Below are 26,705 nucleotides of genomic sequence, written 5' to 3'. Positions count from 1 at the left end.
CAATCTCATAAAAACATAATTCTGAAATGTTGAAAGAGCGACTCTTTTGATCTTTCAGGAACTCGAGGTTTTATAACAAACACGATTTTAGGACACTGTTTTAACATGATACCAATGCTGGTATCTTGTTGATCCCAGTTATCTTTATTGCCTAATATTTTATGAACTTACACGCTCGAGTCTCGTATATTAATTTCGCAGATAATATAATCATTTTAAAGCATAAAGCTATTTCTTGTGCCAAACAATCTCATCATAAAAAAAGAACCTCATTAGATAAGTGTTATTCATCAAACGGACATCATTCTCACGAGTTGCCCTTCTCCGAGGGGTCCCCTTTTCCTCGACCGACCGAAGAATAATTCACAGTTTTTGTTAGCCAGGTGAGAGAGATGAGTGAACATTTGACTCTCATTCAAATTGGATCAAAATTTTCCCAATTCCAGCAAATTATCGTATATGAATCTTAGGAGATGGGTTGCTAGCTTCCCATGTAAAAATTTACACTTGGATTTTCAACGCATTGCTTCTTTATCTTCTGATCATCTATCCCTGCACCATCAGTTACTTCTAGCCTGCTATTATCTTCATTTTCATCGTCTTTCTCTTCCAGTCTTTCAATACTCCTTTTCTCATCTTCGTATCCACCATTACATTTTCTTTCGAGCCTTTCTTCGCTCTCTTCAGATACAGCTTCACATCTTTTCCTTTGAGGAATCACCTGAAAAAAAGACTCTTTCCAGTCTTTCATTTCCAAGTATTTCAGTAGTATCTCTACGACTTGATTCACAGTAAGGACCTGTGGTCTCGTACAAAACAAAAAGATTTGTTAATGGAAGAACTGGAAGTGTTTTTTTTTTCGAGCGAGCAAAAATAAGGAAACGAGGAGAGAAGAATCAGTTATGTATCAAATCCAAGTTGCAGCTATCAATCCAGATGCTTCATTGGTCCATCAGAATGACTATATATTAAAAATATCTTCAAACAACTGTGTTACTTGTGTGACGAGAACCTGAATTTTACTGAAATATTTGTGCTGCCAGGGAAACAACTGGTATTTCGTAATTCTAAATTCATTATTACATAACGTCTGACTGACAATGAGGTGGAAAAGGAAAATTATCTGGATTGTCTTAATTTTGAAGCGCTTATCTGACAGTATGGAACAAAAGCTGAATATAATCTCCAGCTACATCAGGCCATACCACATTGAATACCCAGAAGCAAACCAAATTGCGTTAAAAAAAAAAAAAAAAGAAACAAACCAAATGCGAGAGATCGAGTAAAAACAAATCACACCTGAGAACTAGACATCTTTAGGTAATTTCCAATGGGCAGTTTTGCAGTTTTAATGCCTTGTTCTTTTGATTTCTTCATGGTAATGCCTTTCCAACGGTTGCGATCTACCAAGCCACCAATGATGTAGATGGCCCTAGGATCAAGTTCATCCAACACAATTTCAGAATCGGCGGTGAGGTAAACCAAATTCTCTCTTTTATCTAGAAAAGCTTCAAAATATGATTGATCCTTCTTCTCGATTATCCAGTTATCATATCCTGGGATCCGTTGAAGCTGGTTTTGCATTTCTCCTTGGCATCCTGTCAGCCAAAGATGGGCCGGTGAGGCACATCTTCCATTAATTGCATAACAATACATAATCTGCAACATCAGTAATAATTAGATAATCCTGGAAGCTGGAACTATAAAAGAAGATAAATTAATTGCATGGACAGCCTAGAAAAAAAATTGATTCAAAACTTCTAGTAAACTCACTCTAAAATCAGATGCATAAGCTCAAAATACACTCAGGACACTATTGTTCAAACTCCTATCTAACCTAACCAAAATTAACATGTTATGAGACCGTAAGGGTCTCAATGAGGTCAATGAGAAGAGAACAGCAGAAGCTGCTCTAAGTTGAAGCCTACATGAATTGGGAGCATAGTAACAGCAAAGTAGGAACATACAACATAGCACTCCCAAAATTAACTATGATGCTAGCAAACTGAAATCAGAATATGACATTGTATTTCAAAAAAGAGTTCATGATTGTAGAGAGCGTATAAAGAAGGTGGACTAAACCAAATAAAGAAAAAAAAAATTAAGACTGCAACCGATCTGGTCAGGAATGAATGCTCTTTTTATGCGCCTTTACAGGAATGAATAATGTAAGTGCTTTAACAGACTGCTAATGGAGCGAATTAGGGAATAAACTTCAACACCCCTTAGAATTTTATTCAAGCAGTGTAGGGGAAGGAGGTTTGGAATTTCGCAAAAGATGTTGGAAGCAAAGCAGCCAATTCCGAATGTCAAACTTAAACGTGAACAAGATGGTGACTTTTTGGGCATATGGATAACTCACAACATTAGGTTCCTTCTGGTTTCTATTATAATCGAAAGATCAATTAAAAGCCAAATATGATTTAAATTGAACTTTTAATGCGAACTCTAGTTCATAGCAATGTTGTAAATCGCGGGAGGCGGTGGTGGGGAGGTCCGTGGCCGCCTAACGCCTTGGTAGCCTAGACGGTTGAATTTTTTTATCAATTTTTTATATGTAAATATATATAATCATGTAATGTAATTGCAAATAATCATATTTTTTATGTAACATATGTAATTAAATAATGTTTATATATAAAAAAAGCTTAGTACGATGTAATAGACAAAGTGCAAATAAATACAAAGTGCAAATAAATATATAAATGAGAACTAACAAAATAATTAAGCTGGTGGCTGGTGGCTGGTGGCAGTGGTCGCTGGAGGCAGGTGATAACTGATGGTCGAGGACACTTGAAACCAAAAATAAATTCAAAAGACAATGAAGCATGTTTTAATTATATCAAAGGTTTCGTAAATTGACTGAATTTTTAAAATTATTTTGGCTTTGACAGATTTTAAAATCATTGATCCTTTCGACCACCTCGTTCGTTGGATAGTCTCGAACCGCTTACAGAGACGAATTTAGAGAAAAGCGAGGAGGTCGAGAGCCGCTACCGTTTCGGCACTGCCTAGGCGGCCGCCTAGATCGCCACTTAGTGCCTAAGCAAGGTCTAGATAGCCATTTAGAACACTGATTCATAGACTAATCCATCACAAAATATTTTTAAGTAAATTCTCATCTCCTGCGCAGTAATATTCTCGATTACCAATAGCATCCCAATAAACAATCATGCTCATTAGGTTTCACATAACAAAGAAACTAAAGATACCTGCTGCACAAGGCTATGGAGCTCCCCAGAGCTCATGAGATGGGCGAACTCAAGGTCGATAACGACATTTTGCCCACTTACTTTCGCTACGTTAAGCCTCTCGATTTTCCTCCCTCTTTCCTCCGAACGATGGTCCATTCGCTCTTTCCTCAACCCTTTCCTCTCCTCTATCAATTTCTCTCTCTCCTCTGCCCCAACGCTGGCCAATTTTTCGTCCCATTCCTTTCGCCTCCGCTCGGCCTCCTCTTTCTTCCGATCCTTCATCTGCGCCTTCTTTTCGGCTTTCTTCGCCTCGTATCGCTGCTGCTTGAGAAGCTTCTTCTGGGCGTTCTTCGAAATTGGGTTCATGGGGGTGTTTAAGTCATCTCTCGGAGAGTCCGCGGTTGTTTCCATTTGTACCAAATTTGCAGCTGTGGAGAGAGTCAGGGCAGACTTAGCGCAGTAGAGGTCGGCGGCGAAGTACGGAGGAGGAACTGGCTGAATTTGGGAAATGGTCGAGATTAACCTGTGCAGGATACGCACTGTTGCATCATTCAAGTGGTAGGTCAAGCCTCGCGATACGGCTTCGTTTAGGATAATCCTCATAAAATGAATAATGAAGACGCAACTGAAAACTATTAGGAATAAAATAGGGGTTTGTTAAACAGTGATTTATTTTAATATTCACTATCATTAATATTATTAATTTAAGGCAGAAATAGATCAAATCAAATTTGCTTTTTTATTTACTTATTTAAGTAAACCAGTTAAGAATTCAAATCAAGTTTGCTTTTTCTCACAAAAATAAAATTATCGAATTTGATTTTGAGTATGATCGAGGATATAAATAAATTAAATGTATAACAATGTTTCAATTTTCGTTAAATTTCTAACATGTTTTTTTCATAACAACCCTAGCGACATGTAAATTGGATAAACCGGACCGCTAATTTGATGGATCTGACAGTAAAAAATAAGTAAAATAATTGCCTGTACACAACTAAATCTATAAAAGGGATGATTGAGAAATTTATAACCCAAATATAAATTAATAATGTACTAGTGGGACGGTCTCAAAGATTTATATCTGTAAAATGAGTCGATTTGATTTATCTCCGCATTGAAAATTAATGTTTTCAACATAAAAAAGTGATTTTTTTTAAGATTTGATTCGGGTCGGAGATCTATATCACAAAAATTGACATGTAAAACGATCTTGATAAATATAACATATAATTTTGTGTAAACTAGTGTAATTAAATTATTATCGCAAATCCTTATTTTGTGGATGTTTAAATTGTTTCGATATGAGTATGAGTTACAATTAATTTAGGGTACATGTTATAAAGCATTATACACATGAAAAGAATATCGTATTTATATAAGGTATACATTTTTCATCAAAAATATTTCAGAATTTAAACCGATGCGTAATTTGTGTTTTTAAACTAGTTTACAACATATATTTAGAAGTATTAGGGGTAACGAGATTTATCGTGAGAATGATATATAAATAATAAATAAACATTATAAAAATACGTGTGTGCATATTTGATTTTGACAACAAAAAAAGGGTCGACAAAATATTTGAGCTAATGGAAAACCGGTCTATCTAATTTAATTTTTTGGCGACAATACAAATTTTTTTTGAAAAATACTGATATTAATTTTTTTCTTTTCAAACTTTTTTTTGACCAAAATAACTTATTCATTACAGTAATTTTTTTTTACCAAAATAAAGATTTATTTGAGTAAAGAATCCTAAAAAAGAGACGAACTTTAATTGGTTTGTTTTTTTTATTTTTTTGATTAAAATCATTTTCATTACATATTCAATAAGTCATGAATTACAACTTTGACGATAAACAACTAAATGACGTACGAATAAAACTGTCTACGTTTCCGAGAACTATGTCGAGCTAACTCATTTGTCACCTGGTTTGCATTCCTTCTGCAATGTTCAATCTTCACATTTTGGATTTTGAAACAAATGATAAGAATTTGCTCATGTATTCGTAATTGGTTTATTTTTAAATATCTTTTTGTGTATATTTATTACAAATTGCATTTTTGAGAAGTTTGCTTGTTGTATTAGTATGAAATTTCAATCTTAAACCTCGATTATTTCAAATGTCGACACGAATCAACATGTTTTAACATCTAAAATTTATATGATATTGAATTTGGAGTGTTATTATCCACAAGGTAGCATCAAACCATCCATTTTAGTTTGTATCACATGTCATATGTCATGGAGATCACACACTATATATAACTAACTTTCGATATATGTTATTTCAAAATTATTAACATATTTTAAAGATTAAAATATAAATTGTTATCACCGATATGATAATATCTAATTATCCATTTGAATAAAATATTTTTATATCACAAATATCATCAAGATCACACACCATAAATGACCAATTGTTGATCATGCTTTAATATTATATTTTTCTTTATAGTTTTCCTAGTAAAATCTCGTACTTTACAGATTTTTTGACAAAAATAAGAGATATTTGGGTAAAGAATCATTTTTCAAAATTTCGATGATCTTTAATTGGTTCCATTTCTATTTCTAACCCATTTTGTGGTATATTTATTATAAAATTGTATTTTTGAAAAATCGATCATAAACTTATTTCAAATACGAGGATCATTAGGTTTTAAAATTAAGACCTATCGTTATTATCCACGCAAATTATATGTTATATTTATCAAGATCACGCATTATATATAACTAATTTTTTTTATCTTAGCGGGTTATTTCAAAATTATATAAAATATTTTTTTTGAAAATTAATATATAACATAATAATTATTATTATCTTCAGAATTCACGAGAAAGAAATAAAAAATAAAGGTCATATTTGTTCATGGAGAGAGAGAGAAAAGATGGGAGTTGAAAGTGAAAATAAAATAAATTAGAAGGGCATAATTGCAAAAGACCTCAAATTAAACATCGACTTTAACTGTTGATGGTGAACCCATGAACGGCCGCGCTTTCTCACTTGTTAGAACCACCCATGAAAAGCCCCAATTCACACACAGAGTAGAACACACTAAAAAAACGCAGTGAATCCTGCTGATTGAAATTCCAAGGTGTGAGAAAATTTTGAATTTTATGGCTCTTAAGCAGCTGCAACAGCAGCTGAGAGAGCTGGGTGAGAAGCTGGAAAGTCCTCCAGCTTCGAAAGACGCTCTCATTAAGGTCTTGAAGGTAAAATGTTTTCCTTATGAAATTTAAATGCCTGGCTTGCGTTTGAATTATGGTGGAAGCATGTATTTTGTGCGTTTTTTGACGTGTTCGGTGCGAAGTCACATTTGTGGATTTATGTCTGTTTCATTTTGAAAGTGGAGGCTTCGTGAAATTGGTAGGGAATTAGGGTTCCTTCGCGGAAATATTCAGCTCAATTGTTCGTGTGAAACGAAAAGTTCGAGTCTTTGTATTTCAAATTTGTAACTTCTGTCGTGTTGTGATTGTCCTTTTTTTGTATGTCCATGTGGTCAACTTGCAGGAGCATTCTGGTGTTTTGATCGAGACCTACTTGGTGCTTGTTGGGGTTCAATGTCGTTTTTTTATAGGGTCTGAATCTGATTGTTTTGCTCTACTCATTTTCTTCTGTCCTAGTTCTTTTTAGGTGGTGGGTGGCGGATGGGAGGGGGACTGAAGGCAGAAAGCTTCATCTTTGCAAGAATATTACTTTGAATAATATCAATAAATAGTAAATCTTCTTATTTTGGGTTAAATTTTTACTACTAATTTTTATATGTCTTTGTTGATCCCGGGGACTTTTGAAAAATGTGACTGCATACAAGGAAAATCACTGGATTCTGAAGTTATTCTCTTCAAGACCCCCTTTTCGAGATTTTTATCATGCTTGTGCATCTATGCATTTATGCAAAACAGAGAAGAATATGAACACTTCTGTATAGAAGCATAGTTCTAGCTACTGTTGTATAAACACTTTTTTTCCAAAAAAACTCTGCCATGTGTAGTTGTACCTGATGATTAAAGTGGACCAAGTAAAAGTCATGGAGAAGGGAAAATCATGCATTTCATGAAGGCATCACGTGTCCCTATGCCAATAATTTGTTTTAGAAATTGATATGGTTTAGTGTGGACGATAAACAAAACGTCTTTATAACTTAGCGTAGTTAGTGAGATATATTGGGCTTTTTTAACCAAGTGTCTCAAGAATATTTTGAGTTATTTTATCATATGGGGTCATTTGTCATGTTACACATTCATTTCCTGTTACTCGTTAGCTCCTTCAACAAGTCCAGTTTTTCACTGAAATTTATGTATCAAAGCTTTAGTTTACTCAGTGACTCTAACTTCTGAGATCTTGATTTGTTAATTCCAGGCCCGTGGCTACACAGTTTAATCGGAGATGTCCACTCATCCTTGTATTCTTGTTTTCTGTGTATATATTTATACAGATACATTCGATGATTACCTTTGGTTTTGCATACCCCACAAATTTGGTTTCACAAATTTAAAATTTTACTCGGCTCTGATGGACTTTAGAACTGGAAGTGTTTTGTGTCAGTTGCCTGCATTAAGTTATTTGGACTCTCAACTTATTGCTTTGCTTAGTAACAGTTATAACTGTCTCCTTCACATGCAGCAAGGTGCATCTTGTCTTTCCGAACTAGATCAAACACCACCAAAGTCCGTAATGGAGTCCATGGATGCTTTTTTAACTTCTATCGCCAAGCCAGAACTTGTAAAGCATCAAGATCGAGAGGTTAAGCTATTTGTAGCTGTATGTATCTGTGAAATAACTCGAATTACTGCACCAGAGGCTCCTTATGATGATGATGTTCTAAAGGTACATCTCACTTAAAATATCGATCGAATGGAGGTATCAACTTCAGGTTATTCTAACCGATTGCTATTTAATCTATTACAGGATATTTTTGAGTTAATCGTGGGTACTTTCAGCGGCTTAAATGATATAAATGGCCCATCATTTGGAAGGAGAGTAGTAATTCTTGAAACGTTGGCAAGATATAGATCTTGTGTCGTGATGCTGGATCTTGAGTGTGATGATCTTGTAAATGAAATGTTCAATACTTTCTTCAAAGTTGCTAGGTACGGTCCATCTGATATTAAATCTCTATGCGCAGTCAAATAATGTCTATTCACAAGGCTCTTACCAGCTTATTATTTCTCTATAAATGTTGACCCATTTCAGACAAAGTATGTTATATTTTTTGGATATTTCACACCTGTGCACAAAATGAAATGCTGTGCCTCTTCATTGTTTGTTAACTTTCTTTCTTCATTGATAGATGCACCTACCTTGATTTATTAAAAAATTTGTTCAGTTTAAATGTTGAATATTTGGGAAAATATGTTGATCTGTGGTACATTCTACTCACCTACAAAGACCTGAGGGGGGATGAGAGAAGGTGCTAATCACTTTTATATATGTTCCTTTGTGTATGATAGCTGCTTGTTAAATTAAAATACTGTAAAATAACATTCTGGACATCTAGTTGGATGTTCACTGACTCAGGGTTTGGGCTTGATGGGGGGGGGGGGGGGGGGGGGTGTGGATTGTAATGTATCCTTTTCAATGCAAAGTTCTCAAACATTGTAAAAGCGGAAAGAGAATATATGATGCTGTCAAAATTATAAGGTGCATCTAAACTTGGTGCATATTTTGACCTCTTATTGCTACAAAAATGAAAGCAGTTGTTCTATGCAGCTTGTGAATCTAACCTTAAACATTGCTATACAGGAGTTGATTCCTGAAGGTTTTCATTAAAACAAAGTTACATCTTTCGAGATAATTGATATGGATCCTTTATGATGGCTTTACGGTGTGTATTGACTTAAGGATGTGTTTTTTCTCCGCATGCAGTGATGAGCATCCTGAGAATGCTTTGACTTCAATGCAGACAATTATGGAGGTTCTCTTTGAAGAAAGCGAGGATGTACCAGAGAACCTTTTACTTATTATACTGTCTGCTTTAGGCCCGAAAAATGAGGTAAGAATATATGTTTTGGTCTCACAGAAAGTTTGCCAATTTGAATGCCTTTCCAACAAGAGTTTAACTTTGAAACTTTTGCTGCTAGAACATAAACTCAGCTGCAAGGAGGCTTGCTATGAATGTGATAGAGCATTGTGCGGGAAAACTGGAACCTGGCATAAAGCAGTTTATTATTTCATCAATGTCTGGAGACAAGAAGTTCCTGAATTCTGAGATTAATTATCACGGAGTACTCTATGATGTTGGCCGTTGTGCTCCTCAAATCTTATCTGGAGTTGTTCCTTATCTTACCGGAGAGCTTCTGGTAATAACACTCAAATTCTTTTGTGCTTTTATCCTGTTCTATGTTGGCAAACAAAATATTCAGAATGCAATGACTTGACAGATTATGTTTTTCTTTCTGAATTTGACGGCATGATGTCATCTGTATTATTGTTTTAGAGTAAGCAACAGTGACTAATGATTGTGACTGGGTATCTGTTTTTAGAGTTATTTTCATAGATCTTCTACTCGTCATAATTGGATATGTTTGGCGTCAACAGAGTGATCAACTGGACGTTCGTTTGAAAGCGGTGGGATTAGTGGGTGACCTCTTTACTCAGCCAGAATCTACTATTTCTGACTCATTCCAGCCTGTGTTTTTGGAGTTTTTGAAAAGAATGACTGATAGAGTGGTGGAGGTCAGAATGTCTGTCCTTGAGCATGTAAAGACTTTTCTTCTCGCAAATCCTTCACGAGTCGAAGCTCCTCAAATAATCTGTAAGGAATTTTGAGCAGCTGTTGTCAATTATATACTTGTGTGGTATTTGATTCTTCATATTTAATATTTTCCAGCTGCACTCAGTGATCGATTGTTAGATTATGATGAAAATGTTCGCAAGCAAGTTGTCTGTATTGTTTGTGATGTGGCATGCCATGCCCTATCATCTATACAGGTTGAAACAATCAAGCTGGTAGCGGAACGTCTTCGTGATAAATCTGTATGTATGGTTAATTTTGTATGTGCATCCTTTTGGTGGTTCATATTTGGCCACTGCGGTGCTCATTTTCCAATTTATTTTTGCTATATGAATGCAGATTCTGGTCAAAAGATATACTCTAGAGAGATTAGCTGACATCTACAGAGCATCTTGCTTTGACAAGTCCAGTGACTCAAAAAAGAATGCTGAACATGATTGGATTGTTGGGAAAATTTTGAGATGCTTTTATGATAAAGATTTTAGGTAACTTGCTGGTTTGTGGTTGCAGTAGATTTAGTTTTTTTTCCATTAAGTGTATAAAGGGCCTGAATATAAGTTTTCAAATAAATTAGCGTGTTTGATGATCAACTCCTTACGAATGAACTATGAAGTTTGTTATTCTAATAACGGTCTCCACTGCACCATGTTATGATAAATCATGGAGTTGTTATTTATATTCAAACTACTGAAGGAAACGTGGGTACATAGGCTAGATGATATACCAGTTGGCTGATAATTTTTGCCTTGCAGATTTGCTATTTTCATGTCATGCTGACTGTCCTAATCTTTCATGCAGGTCAGATATAGTTGAACCAATCCTATCTCTTTCTTTGTTTCCAGCAGATTTTTCCATTAAAGATAAGGTGCTAAATTGGATAAGGATCTTCTCTGGATTTGACAAAGTTGAAGTGAAGGCTCTTGAGAAGATTTTGGAGCAGAAACAAAGGTCTGCCCAAAGCCCCTTTGTTTACAATTTTTTTGGGGCTTTTGTTGATAAACTTTATATTTTGTTCAACTTACATGAAATAATATAAGCCGGCTTCGTGAGATTATTAATTGTGTTGTAGGTTGCAGCAAGAGATGCAGAAGTACATATCCCTTAGACTGTCGTCTCAGGTTTGCGATAATGAGTTATCCTTTTCTGATTCCGTGGTTAGTAATATTATTAAGGTCTTTGATAAATAATATTAAATATTGACTTGTATTCAGGAAGGTGATGTGGCGGAGCTTCAAAAAAAAGTCATGTTCTGTTTCCGTGTTATGTCCCGTTATTTCATTGATCCAGCAAAGACAGAGGAGAATTTTCAGCTTCTCGACCAATTAAAAGATTCCAACATATGGAAAATTTTGACACAGCTTCTTGATTCAAACACTGGCTGGCTTCAAGCCTGTTGTTCACGGGTGAGATATTTGCTGATGTTGAAATCATTTTAAAAAAGAATTTAGCTTAGAAGTGTTTGCAAACCAATGTGTGAGGGCTTCTCTGGCTTTTTCAATCCCATGCAGGATGATTTATTGAGCATCCTTGGCCCAAAGCATCGGCTTTACGAATTTCTGAGCAGTCTTTCTTTGAAATGCTCTTGTTTACTTTTCAACAAGGATCATGTTAAAGCAATTCTTCTGGAGGCTGGTGTACAGAAATCATCTGGGAGTCATGAGTTGATTTTGTCCTGCATGACGATACTTGTGGTACGATTCATAGATTATTCAGTGTGTGAGTATAAAGATATCAAATGTTTCATGATACAATGATGTTTACACTTTGGTATATCTTTCTGGTTAATTATTATATTGGACAGAAAATTGCTCAAACACGTGTACCCAAACCCAGTTTAACAATCACTATCAAGTCCTGAACCAGTACCTATGAGTCTGCATCAAGTAGATTGTGAGGGTCATTTCCATTCAGATGCCCATCCATATGTTATTGAAATCGGTCAAAACTCTTCACACATAAAAATTCAATAATATCTGTCATGCTTATGTCGGTTGGTTGGCTGGAAGCAAACCTCAAAATAAGCTATTTAAGAGCTGAAACGCGTTTATAATGTTCATCTTAAATGAAATTCTCATTGATACGACTCTTTGATTTCCTGTTTTGGCTTGGCACTCTTATGAATCTCGTTTATAATTATAACCATGGAACGTCCAAGGAAAAAATACGAACTATGTTTTTATCGAGTCCTCTGCCACAGGAAAATTTTTTTACATCAATATTTTGTGCTTCTTACTCCAAGCTATTTTTGTAACTTCGGGTTTTGAAATACTTTTGGACGATGCCATGATTAGATTCTTGCACGTTTTTGTCCTTCGATGCTTGCTGGAATAGAAGAAGATTTGGTACATCTTCTCGAGGATGACAATGAAATAATAAAGGAAGGTACTTTGCATATTCTTGCAAAGGCTGGGGGAACTATCCGTGAACAGCTGGGAGTTTCGTCAAGGTCTGAATCTTACAATATGTCTGGCATTGATCTTCATTTTATTTTGTGTTTTTTCTTAAATGATGTAATTCTGTTCATAGATCACTAGACCTTATTCTTGAGCGCATATGCATTGAGGGTAGCCGAAGGCAGGCCAAATATGCTGTCCACGCACTGGCATCCATAACAAAAGATGATGGACTCATGTCACTTTCTGTTCTTTACAAGGTTTCCATTTACTTATGTTAATCTATTATCTTGTCCCGTTCCCATCTGCGGCTTCTCTATTCTATTTTATGCTGTTATTTTTCGCATGTGATTTTTGGTAAATATTGATGATTCAGTCTGTGTTTTTGGGTCAAATAAATAGAGGCTGGTTGATATGCTTGAAGATAAGTCACATTTACCTGCTGTGCTCCAGTCTCTTGGGTGTATAGCTCAAGCTGCTATGCCAGTGTTCGAAACAAGAGAAAGGGAAGTTGAGAAGTTCGTTAAGGAAAACATTCTGGAGTGCAGCCAAGTATGCCTTTTCAGATAAGAATTTCACATCCTGTATTCTCTTTTATTGTTATGAATTTAATGTAAAACTTGCATCTCTCTCAGGTAGCAGGAAACCAGGCAAATGATTCTTGGGATGGTAGAAGTGAACTTTGTTCCTTAAAGGTCTTTTTCCCAGATTATTTGTATTTCAGCCATTAAATATTGTTCATATTGCTCAATGCTCACACATGCTGGGAATTGTGTATAGGTTTTTGGGGTTAAAGCTTTGGTCAAGAGCTATTTGCCCGTCAAAGATGCTCACCTTCGTTCTGGTATTGATGACCTTGTTCTAATCCTCAAGAATATACTTACATTTGGTGAATACTCAAGGGATATTAAATCAAGGTAATTAAGCAGTATAGCGTATACGAATTTCTATACAGAGGTAGTGTTCCTGCAATTTTACTCATTCTAACATAAAATTTCTTAAAAGCTTCTAGTTAATGTTGTTTTTCTCCGCATTGCAGTTTGGTTGATATGGCGCATTTGAAGCTTGCCGCAGCAAAAGCTGTGCTTCGCCTATCCAAACACTGGGAGCATAAAATTCCCGTTGATGTCTTTTATCTGACCTTGAAAACATCGGAGGTGGAGTATTTGCATGAAAATATTTGGTTTCTTGTGGATTACTTTCCTAGTTGCTGTTACCTTAAAGCTGTTAATTGATGTTTTCTCATTCTCTCAACTCTTTGGTGTTTGTAGGATGATTTTCCTGAGGTAAATAGACTACTTCTCAACAAGGTTCATCAATATGCAAAAGACAGAATTTTAGATCCCAAGTATGCATGTGCCTTCCTGCTTGATTTTACTTCCCAGCAGTCTGATTTGGAAGAGGTATGTGCACTTTCGTGTTTATTGTGTTTTTAATATATATAGATAGATCCATAACATGAATCTGCACCTTAGCACATTTATGTTTTGAAATTATTTAATGGAATTCTCATATATATGACAGAACAAACGCAATTTGAGTGATATCATTCAGATGTGTTGGCAAAGTAGAGCACGCCAAATTCTCTCACAGGCTGATGGAATTTCTTCACAGTTTTATCCAGAATACATTCTCCCATACGTGGTCCATTCCCTTGCTCATCATCGTACATTTCCTAATGTTGATGAATGCAAAGATGTCAAAATGTTTGAAGTTTTGTACAGGTAATTTTTGATTGACATTTATGATTTTCAATTATGGTTCATTCAAAGAAGTTAAAACAGTTCGTGTAAAGAATACACAGTTTGTAATTATTTATTTGAAGTCTTGTCGTGAATAGTCACACTTTTGGAATTAGAAGTGAGCTAATGGTTTTCACGCTGAAATTTCTACCTCTTTCAATGGCTGCTGCATCGCGATTGAATTTTCTCCTTTGAATTTTCTCTTGTGGATTCACATAGATTTTCAAATCCTTTATAGATATATGAATTTGAAATGACAATTTTAAATTTAAGTCCATCATGTGGAACTCATGTGTTGAGGTATTTAGAAACATGAGTAACTGTGTTTAAAAATCATCAAATCGGTCTTTGTGAACTTTTGTTTTGGAATTTTCAGATTTAAGTGTATAATCACTCGCAACCAACACCCTTACTTCATTATTATTAGCTTCTCGTATGTGTCGTAAGATTTTATATGGCTCTTGAAGTTTTGATTAACAATTATTTGATATGGGACTGCAAAACCACTGAAACCAAATGATTGTAGATAAAATCAATAGTTGAGATTTGATTTACTTGATTACGGTAGAACGACATATTACATTATTTAGATGCTAACCATTGTGGTCAGGTTTCATATTAAATTAGAAACAAATGTATTTTGTGCTTATTTTTTACTCTTCAATGCAACTTTTACAGCCTTATGGCCAAAGCATAGGATTCTAAAATTGATTCGGACAGCATAGTGCTGATTTCTGTGGGCCTTTTGATTCACAATAACATTTGGATGGTTGTAAACAGGAAGTCATCCAATAGACAATAATTAAATTGGAAAATATATAACTTTCGATTGTCAATGTTGTAAAGTCCTGATGTAGATTATTGGCGTAACTTAAAAGGGTTGACCTCGATAAGTTCTACTCTATTTGATGGAAGAGTGAAAGTGACTGACTGTAAAATCAATAATTGCTACTTGGAAAGATAAGATGTGGTGATCTCTTCTACCTCTGCAAGAAAAAAAAAACGTTGGAGAGAATTTGAGGCGCATTGCTGCTGTTGAAACTTCAAAACACCAACTTCTTAAACCCAAATTACCAAAGTATATACACATAAAATTTTTATTGAAATGTTTTGTGGTTTGCATGTGTGGAACTATGGATAGTTGTGAAAAGTGTCTTCTATCATGCCTGAGCTCTGAGGGTAGCGAGGTATGCCTTATATTTTGTTTTGTTTTTTATTTTGGTTTTTTGATGTTAAAGCTTTGTGGTTCAAAAAAGGAGTGCAACATTGAAAGTGGAATCACTAAACAAGAATGCTCTTATTAATGTGTATATAGAACAGTTATGTTTCAGTTTGGTATATCATATGTGGTATTATTTTTCGGTTTCTTGATTCAGATTAATTTCTGACATGCATTGAAATATAACAGGTATTACTGCTAACATTGGATGTGCTCTTAGTAGGTACAAAACCGATGCATGTTAAAGTTATGCTATTCAGGACATTGTTAACTATGTAGCAAGTATGCAGCCATTAACTGTATGATACACACTTGGCTTCAATCCAAGCGTGCATTATTTTAGCTCTGTGGCTAAACCACAAATGATCCTAGTCCTACTGTTTACTTTGCATTCATTATGTTTGTTTACTGAAAGAATTGTAATACACATTCTCGTGGAAATGCACGAGACAAATGACAAATCCAATAAGAATCAGCGCTAGTCCCAGTAAATTGCAGTAATAACAAGACTATGACATACCTGCATTGCTATGGTTGTGAGTGGAGTTTTACATGCATTTTGTTTATATTATATCTGTTTCAGGCAGCTATATTTGTTTCTGTCTATGCTGGTACATGGAGATGGTAAGTCTGAAGTCAGTATTAGCAAGGACGAGGAGAGTACTTCATTGTTGAATTCATTTTTTCTACAAATCAAGCGCTCTGAGGATGCTTTTGATTCAACTAAATCCAAGGTTTGATATCAAGAATTATGGAGTTTGTCTTTTAATGCTGTAACCGACGAAATTTTTTTGAGAGTCAAACTATAAGAATAAAATGAGAAGAATGCCATGGTTAAAATGCTTGTGAGGTATTGTTGTTCTGATTCTAGTTATAATTTGAAATTATATATCACAGAACTCGTATGCTTTATGCGATATCGGAATGTCGATTATCAAGAGGTTAGTTTCAAAAGAAACCGTTCCTCAAAACTCAAGTGCATCAGTGACCCTACCTCCCGTGCTTTATAAATTGGTCGAGAAGAAAGAAGATAGTGACTCCCTGGTATGTGTAATTAAACTCTCTTTTCCATACTTGTCATCCACCATGTGTCTACATGAGATGAATGAATAGCAAGATGATTAATGTTTCCTTCTCCCTACTAGGATATATTTAGATCTGAAGCAAGTTTTGTTTAAATGAAATTTCTCTTTCAGTTGCCATACCGGGTTACACTTGGTATCCTATGTTCTTAATATTAGTAATTTGGAGCAATAACAATGTAGTTAGGGATATGCTAGTTGCTAACAACCAAAGCTCTACATTTTTTATGTTGCTTTTGTGCGCCTAAGTTTTCCTAACAAGTGTCATCTTCTACATTTCTGTCGAGTTGTCAAGTGAAATTACCAGCTTGAATTTTTTTTTTTTCATGTTCAGTTTTATATTAGGCATTTGGTCCTCCTCTAAGTCTCTGCATAAAAATCTGATTTCAGCTCGATTATAATGTAAATCTCGAATGCTTAAGCTACTATCATGTGGTGTGCTACCTTGATTCTCTCTTATGCATGAGTTAGTTTTCTGGAAGTATTATGTAGGAACATTGATGTTGTTGCTGATATATTTTGAGGTTTCTTTATTTCTTAGATAATTCAGTCCCCTTAAGGATGTATATGTTTCAAAATGGTTATATTATATCAAAGATCATTAAAATGATTTGCGGTTGTCGATGTAGAGAACTTCTAAGAATAATTTGAAAGCATTCATTCAAGTGGGATCCATCATACCTAAAACGGTGGAAAAGTGTGCTTAAATGTGCACTTAGTCGCATTCAGGAATGTGATTATTAGGAGTCGTGACCTTTTCCAAGTGCTCTTCTTATTGATAAATGTTTGGTGTTCATTTATTTACACCGACTTGGCAAAATTTTAGCCTTATGATGACCTCTCATGCTGTTGTATGTTAGGTTGGTGAAGCAAAAACCTGGTTGGCTGAGGAGAATGTATTGGCTCACTTTGAATCACTCAAACTGGAAGCTAATGGAATTGTAAGAATTCTATGCAGTGTTTAGTATCTGTTTTCAATTAACTAAAGTAAGTCTTTGAACTTCAGATTTCGGAAATTGCTGAGGATGACATCATGAAGGACAGTGACAGTGAGGGCAGTGAAATGCCATTGGGCAAGTTAATGAAACGTCTGAAGGCCAAAATAGCAAAGACAAGAAAAGAGGTGAAGAGTGAGTCTTCACCTGCTGAAGCAGCAAAAGGGAGTAATTTTGATATCCTGGAGATGGTTAAGGAAATAAATTCTGATCTGGGTACAAGTAGCAAGTTGGAATCAAGCAATGGACATGAATATGTCAACAAAAAGAGAAGCGGCCAAAAGCTTCAAAAGAGGAAATCAATGTTAGGTGAAACAACCAACGTTACTGTCCCTAAACGTCGGAGGTCATCATCTGCTCAAGCTCACAAGTCTCGTCCAGCATTTGCTTCAAAAGTTTCCAAGGGGCATACTGATGGAAATCAGGAAGAAATTGTTAATGACTCAAGCAGAATTAACAAGGAACTTCCAAGTAGTTCAGAAGATCATTCTGTGCAAGAAAAAACTTCTGAACCTCCAGAGTCAGAGTTGTTAGTTGATTGTATAAAAAATAAACCCAGCTCTGTGCCAAAGCAGAAAAGTAAACGAACCTACAGAGATGATGATGCATTTGATAAATCAAGTGTTGATGCAAAGGTATGCACTTACACTGATGAATTTTGTAGAATGCGTGATGCTTCATGATTATTATTTCTTGATCTCACTTTTCCTTAATATGCTGCAGAAGCCTAAGAAAGTCACAAATTCTTCTAGCCCACACCGAACTAATTATTCCAACATAGGATCAGTGAAGAAGCAAAAAGAAAAAAGTGTCGCAGGATTACAAAAGGTTGTTTGTCCTATCTTCAGTGTTTCTTTAGATGGTTTATGTGTGAATGCAGACATGTTATGTTTCCAACCTTACTTGCTTCTACTTTAAAGTTATCATTTACTGGTACACTTGACATAGAGTATGTATGAGCTATGAAACCTAGCACATGCACCAATGATTGGTGGGAAAAGCAAAACACAGTTAATCAATCAAATGTACAGCATGGAAGCCAGTTTCCCCCACGCTCACGGCTTGACTGTCTTGGCAGTGGTGCTTGGAATTTTCCTGATCCCTGTTCAAAGGCTTGGTTGGATATTTCTGAACCATACGATCTACAACTGTGTTGAACTTGACTTTTTCTTGAACCAATTGTGTATATGGATCAGAAATATTTTCCTTTTTTCAAATATATTTATGAGATTTTTCTTGTTTCTTACTGCATCTGTTTGAAAAGAAATCATATCTTCTGTTAAACTTAAATTTACTTGAATCTTGTTTACAACCCAGGACAACCAAAGTTCCATGGAGGATTTAGTTGATTGCACGATAAAAGTTTGGTGGCCAATGGATAAGCAGTACGTTCTTGATTTTGTTTGTTTCTATGATCTACATTTCACAATTTTGTTTCCGGAGGTAAGGGAATTGAGATATCATTCTTGTGGTGAGCATCAGAAAATTCTCCGTGTAATATTAACACTCTTGAAGTGTTTCCTCAGAATCAGTCTGCATTTTAACCGTTGCTTCGAATTTTATATGAGAATAGTTTTAGCACCAAGCCTTGTTAATCCTCATGGCTCATAGCACCACCGACCTTCACCGATAACAAAGAAAATGAGGAATTGGGGATATCATTTTCTTTGCAGTTTATCCTTCTATGGCTGCATGATCATCTTCCAGGTTTGGTAAACCGTGCGTGATTTACCGACACTTAATCCAAATATGAACTTCTCTGTCATTGTTTTTTTTACCTCTTCCCCACTTTATATGATTGGCTTTTTAACAATTTCATCCATCAAGAGTGGGTCAGACTAAACTTGCAGTCTGTTGTCAATGTTTCATGTTGGTACGATAAATTTTCCATTCACTGCTTTTAAGTGAAATCTTAAAATTGTTCCTGAATGTTGTCCTTGTATGAATTTTAATAGGTTTTACGAAGGTATTGTGAAATCTTTTGATACGGAGAAAAAGAAGCACGTGGTGAGCTGAATTTTGAGCCTCGTAATCTTGTACCATGCTGTAGATTATTTTCCTGTTTTCTTGCTAGAATATCATGACAGTTCTTTTTTCGATCAATTTGACTTGAAGATATTATACAAGGATGGAGATGTGGAAGTTCTTAGATTAGACAAAGAACGTTGGGAACTTGTTGATAATGGCAAAAAAAGTGACAAGGTCTAACACACTCTAACTATTTTTTGTCCTATGAGAAAGTTATTCTATTATCAATTCTGTCAAGTAAATCTTCTTGCGCGAGACCTAACAATGTCTTCAACATCGTGTGCAGCGATCTAGTTCATCAAAGAGCTTTCGTCCTAAAGGAGCGTAAGTGTTGCCTTCATAATATTTTACAGACAGTGATGCGTTTGTGATGCGCATTCAATCATTCATCTTCCTCTCTCCATCAATTTCTGTTTATGAGTTTGACTTTAAATTTGTGTTCTGGTGAAATTTTTTGCAACTAAGAATAACAATAGCGGAAGTTCAAGTTCCCCTCAGTGGATTTTTAGCCACCCTTATGTCCATCTTACCCCACAGCTTTATTTTAATCGTTCTATATTTATTTTAAAACGCAGTTAAGGTTCAAAATGCCCATGTAATGATGCATAGGAACTGAGTATTTGTTAAGCATCTTTATGGTGCCGTAGAATTAGGGATGACAAAGCCTAATGCACATTTTTTTGGTTATGTTTGTTTAGTCGATCATTTTTATACATCTTTGAGTGTGCTTTTTATGCTGCCAGAGGCTAGATACTTGGATGTGTTCTCAGTTCATTGACTTTGCAGATCATCTGGGAAGAAAAGCAAAGCTACAGGAGGCATAAAACTGGAGAAAAAAGCTGAAGAGAAGTAAGTTGGTTATTGCCACCCAGCAGTCTCAGATTACTTCTTTATTTTGTAATTACATTATGTAATTCTATGGATTTGCAGATCTCCATCATCTCAAGTCAGAGGGAAAAGAACTCCACGCAAAAGTCCAAAGCAAAAACAAAAGACTATGTTAAAGGTCAAATCTTCTATGGGAAGTTCAGATGTTAATCTTGAATTCACCAAACCTTCCATGACTGAATCAGATTCAGGTGAAGAATCAAACTGTTGGCCATCGTATATCCAGAAGTTTAGCAAACCAGTTTTGTAATATTTGATGGTTGCTTTTGCCAATGCTTGATTTTACCTCACTTAATTTGTTACTATAAGTGGATACCTAGATTAAAAGCTGTCACTTTACCATTTACGAGTCTTCTTGTTGTGCAGTTTGCTTATTTTTGTCAGTTTCAGTTTTTACAGGTTTTATGTTCTCTATTGATTGACTTTTTCTTCCCGTTGTTTCAAAACTATTTAGAGCAGGAGCAGAATGAAAAATCTGGTAAAGTTTTATCCGCAGAGAAGCCATCTGACATCGACAATAAACAACTGAAAGATGGTGAGAAGGGTTCGAGTGATGCAGAAGAGTCCAAAGAGGAAGACAATGATTCTGAAGACACTCAAAGTGATCATGTTGGTGGATCTCCACTCGATGCTGATGGATCTGATGATGAAGCAGTTTCTTCTTCAGACATGAAGCATCTAGATCAGATCAAAGAACAGTCTGGCAAAAAAGATGACGAACCGGACACCATGGATGGCCCCGCACTCACAGATGAAGCTGACCAGAAATCGCCTACTTCTCTTGCTGATGCAGAGCTTTCTGATGACGAGACTCTGGTGCTCCACAATTTCCGCTCTATGCTCTGAGCATCATGCATTTTTCTGTATTGACCCATGCATACTTATCTTCTCTTTTTTCGAATGCAGAGTACATGGATACAACGTGCTGGAAAAAAATAAGGCCATGCAGATAATAGTTAACCTGCTTCTGCAATCCAGCATTCATTATGCAGTAGGTAAATTGACTTTAAGAGATATCGCTGCTGAACAGGTGACGGATATAAATTTAAGTGCATTTCCCCTGCAGTAGATTAAAACATACCATAGACGTTCAGGTTATAGGATAGAAGTTTTCATTCCTACAACACTTTGTCTGCAGTTGGTTATGGCAATTGAGTTTATGTATTTGTAACTTGTGAGGTCTATGTACATCAAAAGGTCGTGGTACCTTAGCCGTCTATGTAGCTTAGTTTCCTGATTGAATGTAAATCCAAAATTCATCAAAGTTAGGTTACTTTATTTGTATTGTGCTTCTTAAGATTTGTTGTCGAACTAAATCTTCTGTTCAAATATTTGAGAATTATTTATTTATTCTGGCATACACGTGATCATAAACTTGGACCTGTTTTGTACCGCGTTTTGATAAATTATATCTTTTTCACCCCTTATTTTAAACGACATTTAAATCATTTTTGATGTTTGTGTGAGCTTTTAGCGTTTGACATGAAATTATAGATTTCAGTGAAGCTGAATATTGAAGTGTTAACTAGTCAAACCTGTCCTAGATATTTTTCTGGACTAAACGTTAAAAGTTGGGTATAACAATATAAAATATTATAATCAAATAAGCATGTTATTAAATATATTTTTGCACCTAAAATTTATGGTAACCAAACAAAATTTTTTTTTAATGATATTCGAAATAATTGATATTCAAATATTATATATTAATATTATAAATAAACTTAGTGCAGAATCATTTTCTTCTTGATATCATATAATTGGTTTTGTTTGTATTTTTTTACAAAAATAAAATAAAATTAAGAATGCCAAAAAACTTTTCAAAATAAATTAAGTCGTCATCCACATAATTTTCAAACAGATTATAGTTTTCACTCCGACCTTTAGAATTAAAAAGCGCTAGAAGCGCGTGCATCTTTCCGCTGTTGAACTTATACTAGTGGAATATTCATATAAATTGAAGACACTAATGCTCTTTAGATCTATTACACAGCTTCAAACTCATGGTCCATCAACCATATAAAAAACTACGCCACTTCCTCCTCAGCATTCCCATAACTATACACTGGTGATCTGCAAGAGAGAAAATGAGATTCTCTAGGACTTTTGATTGTCGATTATTCTTAGGTCCTTGAACGATTCAGGGGATCCATCTGCATCCGTGAGTTTCTCTAACTCGGATTCTAAAGTCTTGGCAATCATTCCATCAGCATCCTCAGGCAGGGTAACATGCACCGACCCGTGTTTTATTGGCTTAATGGGTTCAAGCATCAATGCTTGCTGCTTGATGTATGCATAGAGTTGTTGGTGAAAGGGATGCTCCAAGGAATAGCAGTTCTCAGCGTCGACATCTAAATGATTTGAAGAACCTGATGTTTTTTGGCAGAAATGGGGGAGGGAGGAATAGTCGATCATCTGCAAAAACACCATTGGATTCAACATCATAGGAGACATGTCGGAGTTCGTGGTCAAGAAGAGGAGAAGTTCATCTTTAGATATATTACCTTTAATAGTTCATCTTGTCCAGAACCAGACAATACATCGATTTTCCTTCTCGTTCTCTCCTGCAGAAGTGGTTTCACAACCTGATAACAAATGAAAGTTCGTGTGATTGGAGATGTAAAGAGAGAATATGCTAGTCCATCAACTTTTTCAGTTTAGGTCATCCTAGATAATATTTTATTGATATTCAAAATATTTTAACTCAAACTAAGCGTTAACATATTTGAAATTTGCAGTTAGTTATGGCTAGAGAAACAATAAAAATGTGAACAGACCTTCCAACAAGCGGAGAAGACATATGGGGCATTCACAATGTAATAAGTTAGTGTTTTCTCAGGGTAGTTCATGTCATCGATGGAAGAAATTAAAGTCAAGATCTGCATGAGAACAGATTACGGTAATCCATGTAAATTTATAGATGACGAATCGAGGTAGAACAATCTGTAACAACAGGCTGAAGAACTAGGAGTTTCTTGCTGCATATATGTACCTTAATCTGGTTCAAAGCCGAAATCCTTAAACCAGTCATATCTAGAATCTTGATGCACTTGTTAACATGCTTCCCATACTTCTTCGTTGCAGCAGGCTAAAATAAAATGAGGCCGGTGAATGCTTATATATAGGTCCAAATAGACGGAAATAATCGGAAAAAAAGAATGCTTTTCGGCTCACTAAAATCACACGATCCCGATATTCATTGATCTGAATGTGGGATTGTACATAATAATGAACCTGAAATGAAGATAAATATTGTCAGATCAACTAAATATCGGGTATCAAGCCAATGCAAAAGAACATTCAAAGAATATTTGATCTTGTTATGACGCTGAATGAGAATTCAAAGATAACAACAAAACTTACTGATGCCCGGTCGAACGTGCTCAGACCTGCTCCAATAGCAAAGATAGGATGACCCTATCAATAAAAGGCACCGCTATTAGAAAGATCCTAGAATTTTTTACCAACGCAAAAACATAATCAATACAACTCATTCTAGCTCCATCAAATCCTCACCTCGTTTGAGTAACCAGACAGTCCTATGAGCTGTGAATCGCGTATGGCTCTGTAAAGATCGACAGGAACAATGACTTTCTGCAGTTAAAAGAGCAGAAGAGTTAAAAAAAACTCGACGGCAACACTTTTATCTTATGAAAGTCTTTGTTACTCCATGAACACTACATCTGAGCGATGTCTGACTTACACTTAACATATCATCAATGTTGTTTTGCACTCGCCACTTCAAACAATCAACCAACTGAAATATCCAGTAACTCGTCGATCAGAAAATAAAAATTAAACGAACATTTAAAGATAACTGAAATTTTAAAAAGTCAAAACTCTAACCATCGTATGAGCTTTTGGTACATTTCCTTCTCTAGCTTTAAGAAACCGTGTCAAAGTTTCATGAGGATATCCTTGATGGACATTCTGCGTATCGAATTGAACAGTCCGGATTTCAAGCATACAATCGTAAGGGATTAACTATATATTTAAATGAAACTTTGCTGCAACAAACTGGGAGCTAAAACTTATATTTTCTCCTTTCTCATAATCAAGAACCAAGAAGAAGCTATATTCAGCCAACTGTGACTGCGTACGCATTGGCTCATCCAAAATTACTTGGCAAATTTAGAATAATAATTTTTAGCACATACTCCGTAATTTTAAGGGACAAGTTTCCAAGCTCGTTCAATAGTCAATAGTCGCCTCTGTGAAATTTATAAAGAACCGAAGACAATTATGTCCGTCGATATCTCTCTGTACATGAACACACATGCATGACTGATAATATCACGACTACAGTTTATAAGCAGGAAAGGGAAAAAGAAACCTGAAATGTTCTTTTGAGTGATTCATCAACTGCATGAAATCCGAAATAAAAGGGGAAAAGATCAATTAAAGAGAAGGTAATAACAAAAATAAAGTAATGGGACCATGAAAGAAAGCTCAATAAAGACGTTGTTTTAACAAACCTTTCTCCATTAATGCTTCAAATTCATTAATGGCTTCCTGGGAAACCACAGCCATTTTTGCTGAACCCAACAAAGACTATGCCACCACAACCGCAATCCGAAAGATCTAAGAAAGTCCTCAACCGTACAACTTATGCATACATCAAGAATCCAATCTTCACTTGCATATTCTAATAAAGGTAAGTGGGAGGAAAGAAGATCAGTAAAAAGAGAGCAAGACAAGTAAAGATTCGACTTTGCTTTATATACAAATAAAAAGACGGTAAAAGTGGGTCAAGGTTTAACAAAGGTAACTCTCTATTACCCCTGTTTGCTTTATTTTGCTTTGATTATGGTTCATCTTTCTGTAAAAGTCGGTGGCTTTAGAAATTTTCTATCAGAGCCTAAATTCACCGCATCGTTATTTGCATTCATAATGCGTTGGCGATGTGTTCAAAAAGAAATGGCTATGGAATGACGAAGTGACAGCTTAGGAGCAAAAATTAAATGCAATTGTATGGAATCACTATTCTTTCTGTAACAACAGTTTTCAACACCTATTTCAAAAAGCCTACAAAATAAGAAAGGAAATTTTAAAAATTTAGATCGTCAGGATATTTTAATAGAAGGGAAACTAAGAAAAATACAAGGTAAATTTTCCTTCTAAATTTGGATCAAAATAAAAGGAAAAGTAAATTTTTTCCTCCTTTTTTCATCCAACTTAAATTCTAACATAGTAAACACAGGAAAATTCAAGCTAACTTCATGTTACATCTACCCAATCCAATGTTACATCTAATGATATACTCTCTCAAGTTCAATTTATTCAAGTTAAATTTTTTTTCATCTTTTTCAATTATAAAGTCCAGTTTCTATATTTAATATTAATTTTCTTATTATTTCACCAGTCTATCCCTGTTTAATTTATTTTTATTATTAATTTATTCATTTAATTTTGAAAATATAAATTGTTAATCATTATATTTAAAAGTTTATTTAGTGTTGGAAAGCTATCATTTCTCTTGGTTAGACGTCCATTTACATGGAAATATGGTAAAAAAAGAATAATCCAATGACGTGGAAATATAGTAAAAAGAAAATTCCAACTCTTGCGATTTACATATTTCATCTTCATCTCTTACAAGACACGAATATTCCCAAACGAAAGATGAAACGATGACTATATTTTCAATTTTCAAGAGTATCAATTGACGATGTTTCAAATGTTAAGCATTTATCTATGAAAAATGTAATGAGAATAAAATTAATACTGTCTTCTCGAAAACAAATTCTAAAAAATAAATTAAATAAAGAGATATTAGTAAAAGTGTATGAAAAATAATATTAAATACAAAAATTAAACTTTTATAATTAGGATGACTAAAAAATAAATTAAACCTAAATAAATGAAAGGTATCATCTCAATATATCCAATAAACACGAGGCCATATTACTTTTTTCGGTCAGCTAAAATTTATGTTTTTTCATGAATAAAAAATATTGTTTATGTTATTTTTTAAATAATATTTATTATTTATTGCAAAGAAGTACAATATAGTATAGAAAACAAAATTAGTTGTTTGATTGATTTTTTCGTCGCTTAGAATAATTTTCCTTGGTTCATTAAGGCACGTTTCATGAGTCGGTCAGATCGGAGATCTGTGTGAGTCATGATACGGTCTTATAAAAGTTTTGGTTTTATAAAATTTGTCTTTTCACATGTATCCCGAATCATATCGAAGAACAATTCAAGCCTTCTTTGAATGTATGTTGTAATCGAAATAGTTGGAAATTATTATCAGATTCAGAAAAATATTTAAGACAACAGGAACAAAATAAATTAGAGCACATTAGTGAGCCATAGCCCATAGGGCATGCTACAAATTACATTACTTCTATTTCTTCAGAGCACATTTCCATGACATGAAGTCATGAACTTTAAGGGGTAAGGTGAAAGCTTACCTTGCCC

At 34.9% G+C, this 26,705-nt stretch overlaps 3 protein-coding genes across 4 annotated transcripts; 1 reads left to right on the top strand and 2 right to left on the bottom strand.

The window, feature by feature from the left end:
* Positions 1-106: 106 nt before the first annotated feature.
* Positions 107-3,812, bottom strand: LOC140978122 (tRNA (guanine(9)-N1)-methyltransferase). The gene is made up of 3 exons (XM_073442921.1): positions 3,213-3,812; positions 1,300-1,659; positions 107-799 (listed from the first exon to the last, which is right to left on the bottom strand). Exons 1-3 carry the CDS (start codon positions 3,795-3,797, stop codon positions 482-484), a joined length of 1,263 nt encoding a protein of 420 aa, XP_073299022.1. The 5' UTR covers positions 3,798-3,812; the 3' UTR covers positions 107-481.
* Positions 3,813-6,169: 2,357 nt separating this feature from the next.
* LOC140978121 (sister chromatid cohesion protein PDS5 homolog A-like) lies at positions 6,170-21,640 on the top strand. Its single transcript, XM_073442919.1, has 33 exons — positions 6,170-6,414; positions 7,826-8,029; positions 8,111-8,292; positions 9,068-9,194; positions 9,283-9,501; positions 9,740-9,956; positions 10,032-10,177; positions 10,275-10,420; positions 10,734-10,883; positions 11,005-11,053; positions 11,147-11,338; positions 11,444-11,626; positions 12,227-12,381; positions 12,462-12,588; positions 12,731-12,880; positions 12,964-13,023; positions 13,109-13,245; positions 13,368-13,485; positions 13,600-13,731; positions 13,853-14,052; positions 15,873-16,023; positions 16,187-16,333; positions 17,232-17,312; positions 17,378-18,001; positions 18,090-18,194; positions 18,684-18,751; positions 19,322-19,373; positions 19,482-19,568; positions 19,681-19,718; positions 20,181-20,243; positions 20,325-20,473; positions 20,737-21,098; positions 21,189-21,640. Exons 1-33 carry the CDS (start codon positions 6,319-6,321, stop codon positions 21,219-21,221), a joined length of 4,950 nt encoding a protein of 1,649 aa, XP_073299020.1. The 5' UTR covers positions 6,170-6,318; the 3' UTR covers positions 21,222-21,640.
* Positions 21,641-22,084: 444 nt separating this feature from the next.
* Positions 22,085-25,011, bottom strand: LOC140978653 (SEC14 cytosolic factor-like). 2 transcript variants are annotated; one of them, XM_073443848.1, is made up of 12 exons: positions 24,758-25,011; positions 24,616-24,644; positions 24,440-24,493; positions 24,129-24,212; positions 23,986-24,039; positions 23,799-23,876; positions 23,646-23,699; positions 23,457-23,516; positions 23,275-23,370; positions 23,060-23,161; positions 22,787-22,867; positions 22,085-22,697 (listed from the first exon to the last, which is right to left on the bottom strand). In XM_073443848.1, the coding sequence occupies exons 4-12, from the start codon at positions 24,129-24,131 to the stop codon at positions 22,380-22,382; spliced, it is 846 nt and encodes a 281-aa protein (XP_073299949.1). In that variant the 5' UTR covers positions 24,132-24,212; positions 24,440-24,493; positions 24,616-24,644; positions 24,758-25,011; the 3' UTR covers positions 22,085-22,379. The 2 variants fall into 2 exon arrangements, with proteins under 2 accessions (XP_073299949.1, XP_073299948.1); XM_073443847.1 differs by lacking the exon at positions 24,440-24,493 and having other exon boundaries at positions 24,758-25,010.
* Between the last annotated feature and the right edge of the window lie 1,694 nt (positions 25,012-26,705).

This window comes from Primulina huaijiensis, chromosome 6 (genome assembly GCF_012295235.1).
Source record: "Primulina huaijiensis isolate GDHJ02 chromosome 6, ASM1229523v2, whole genome shotgun sequence".
Lineage (NCBI taxonomy): Eukaryota > Viridiplantae > Streptophyta > Magnoliopsida > Lamiales > Gesneriaceae > Primulina > Primulina huaijiensis.
The sequence above is the reverse complement of the archived record's forward strand: the minus strand, read 5'-3'. Positions and strand labels throughout refer to the sequence as shown.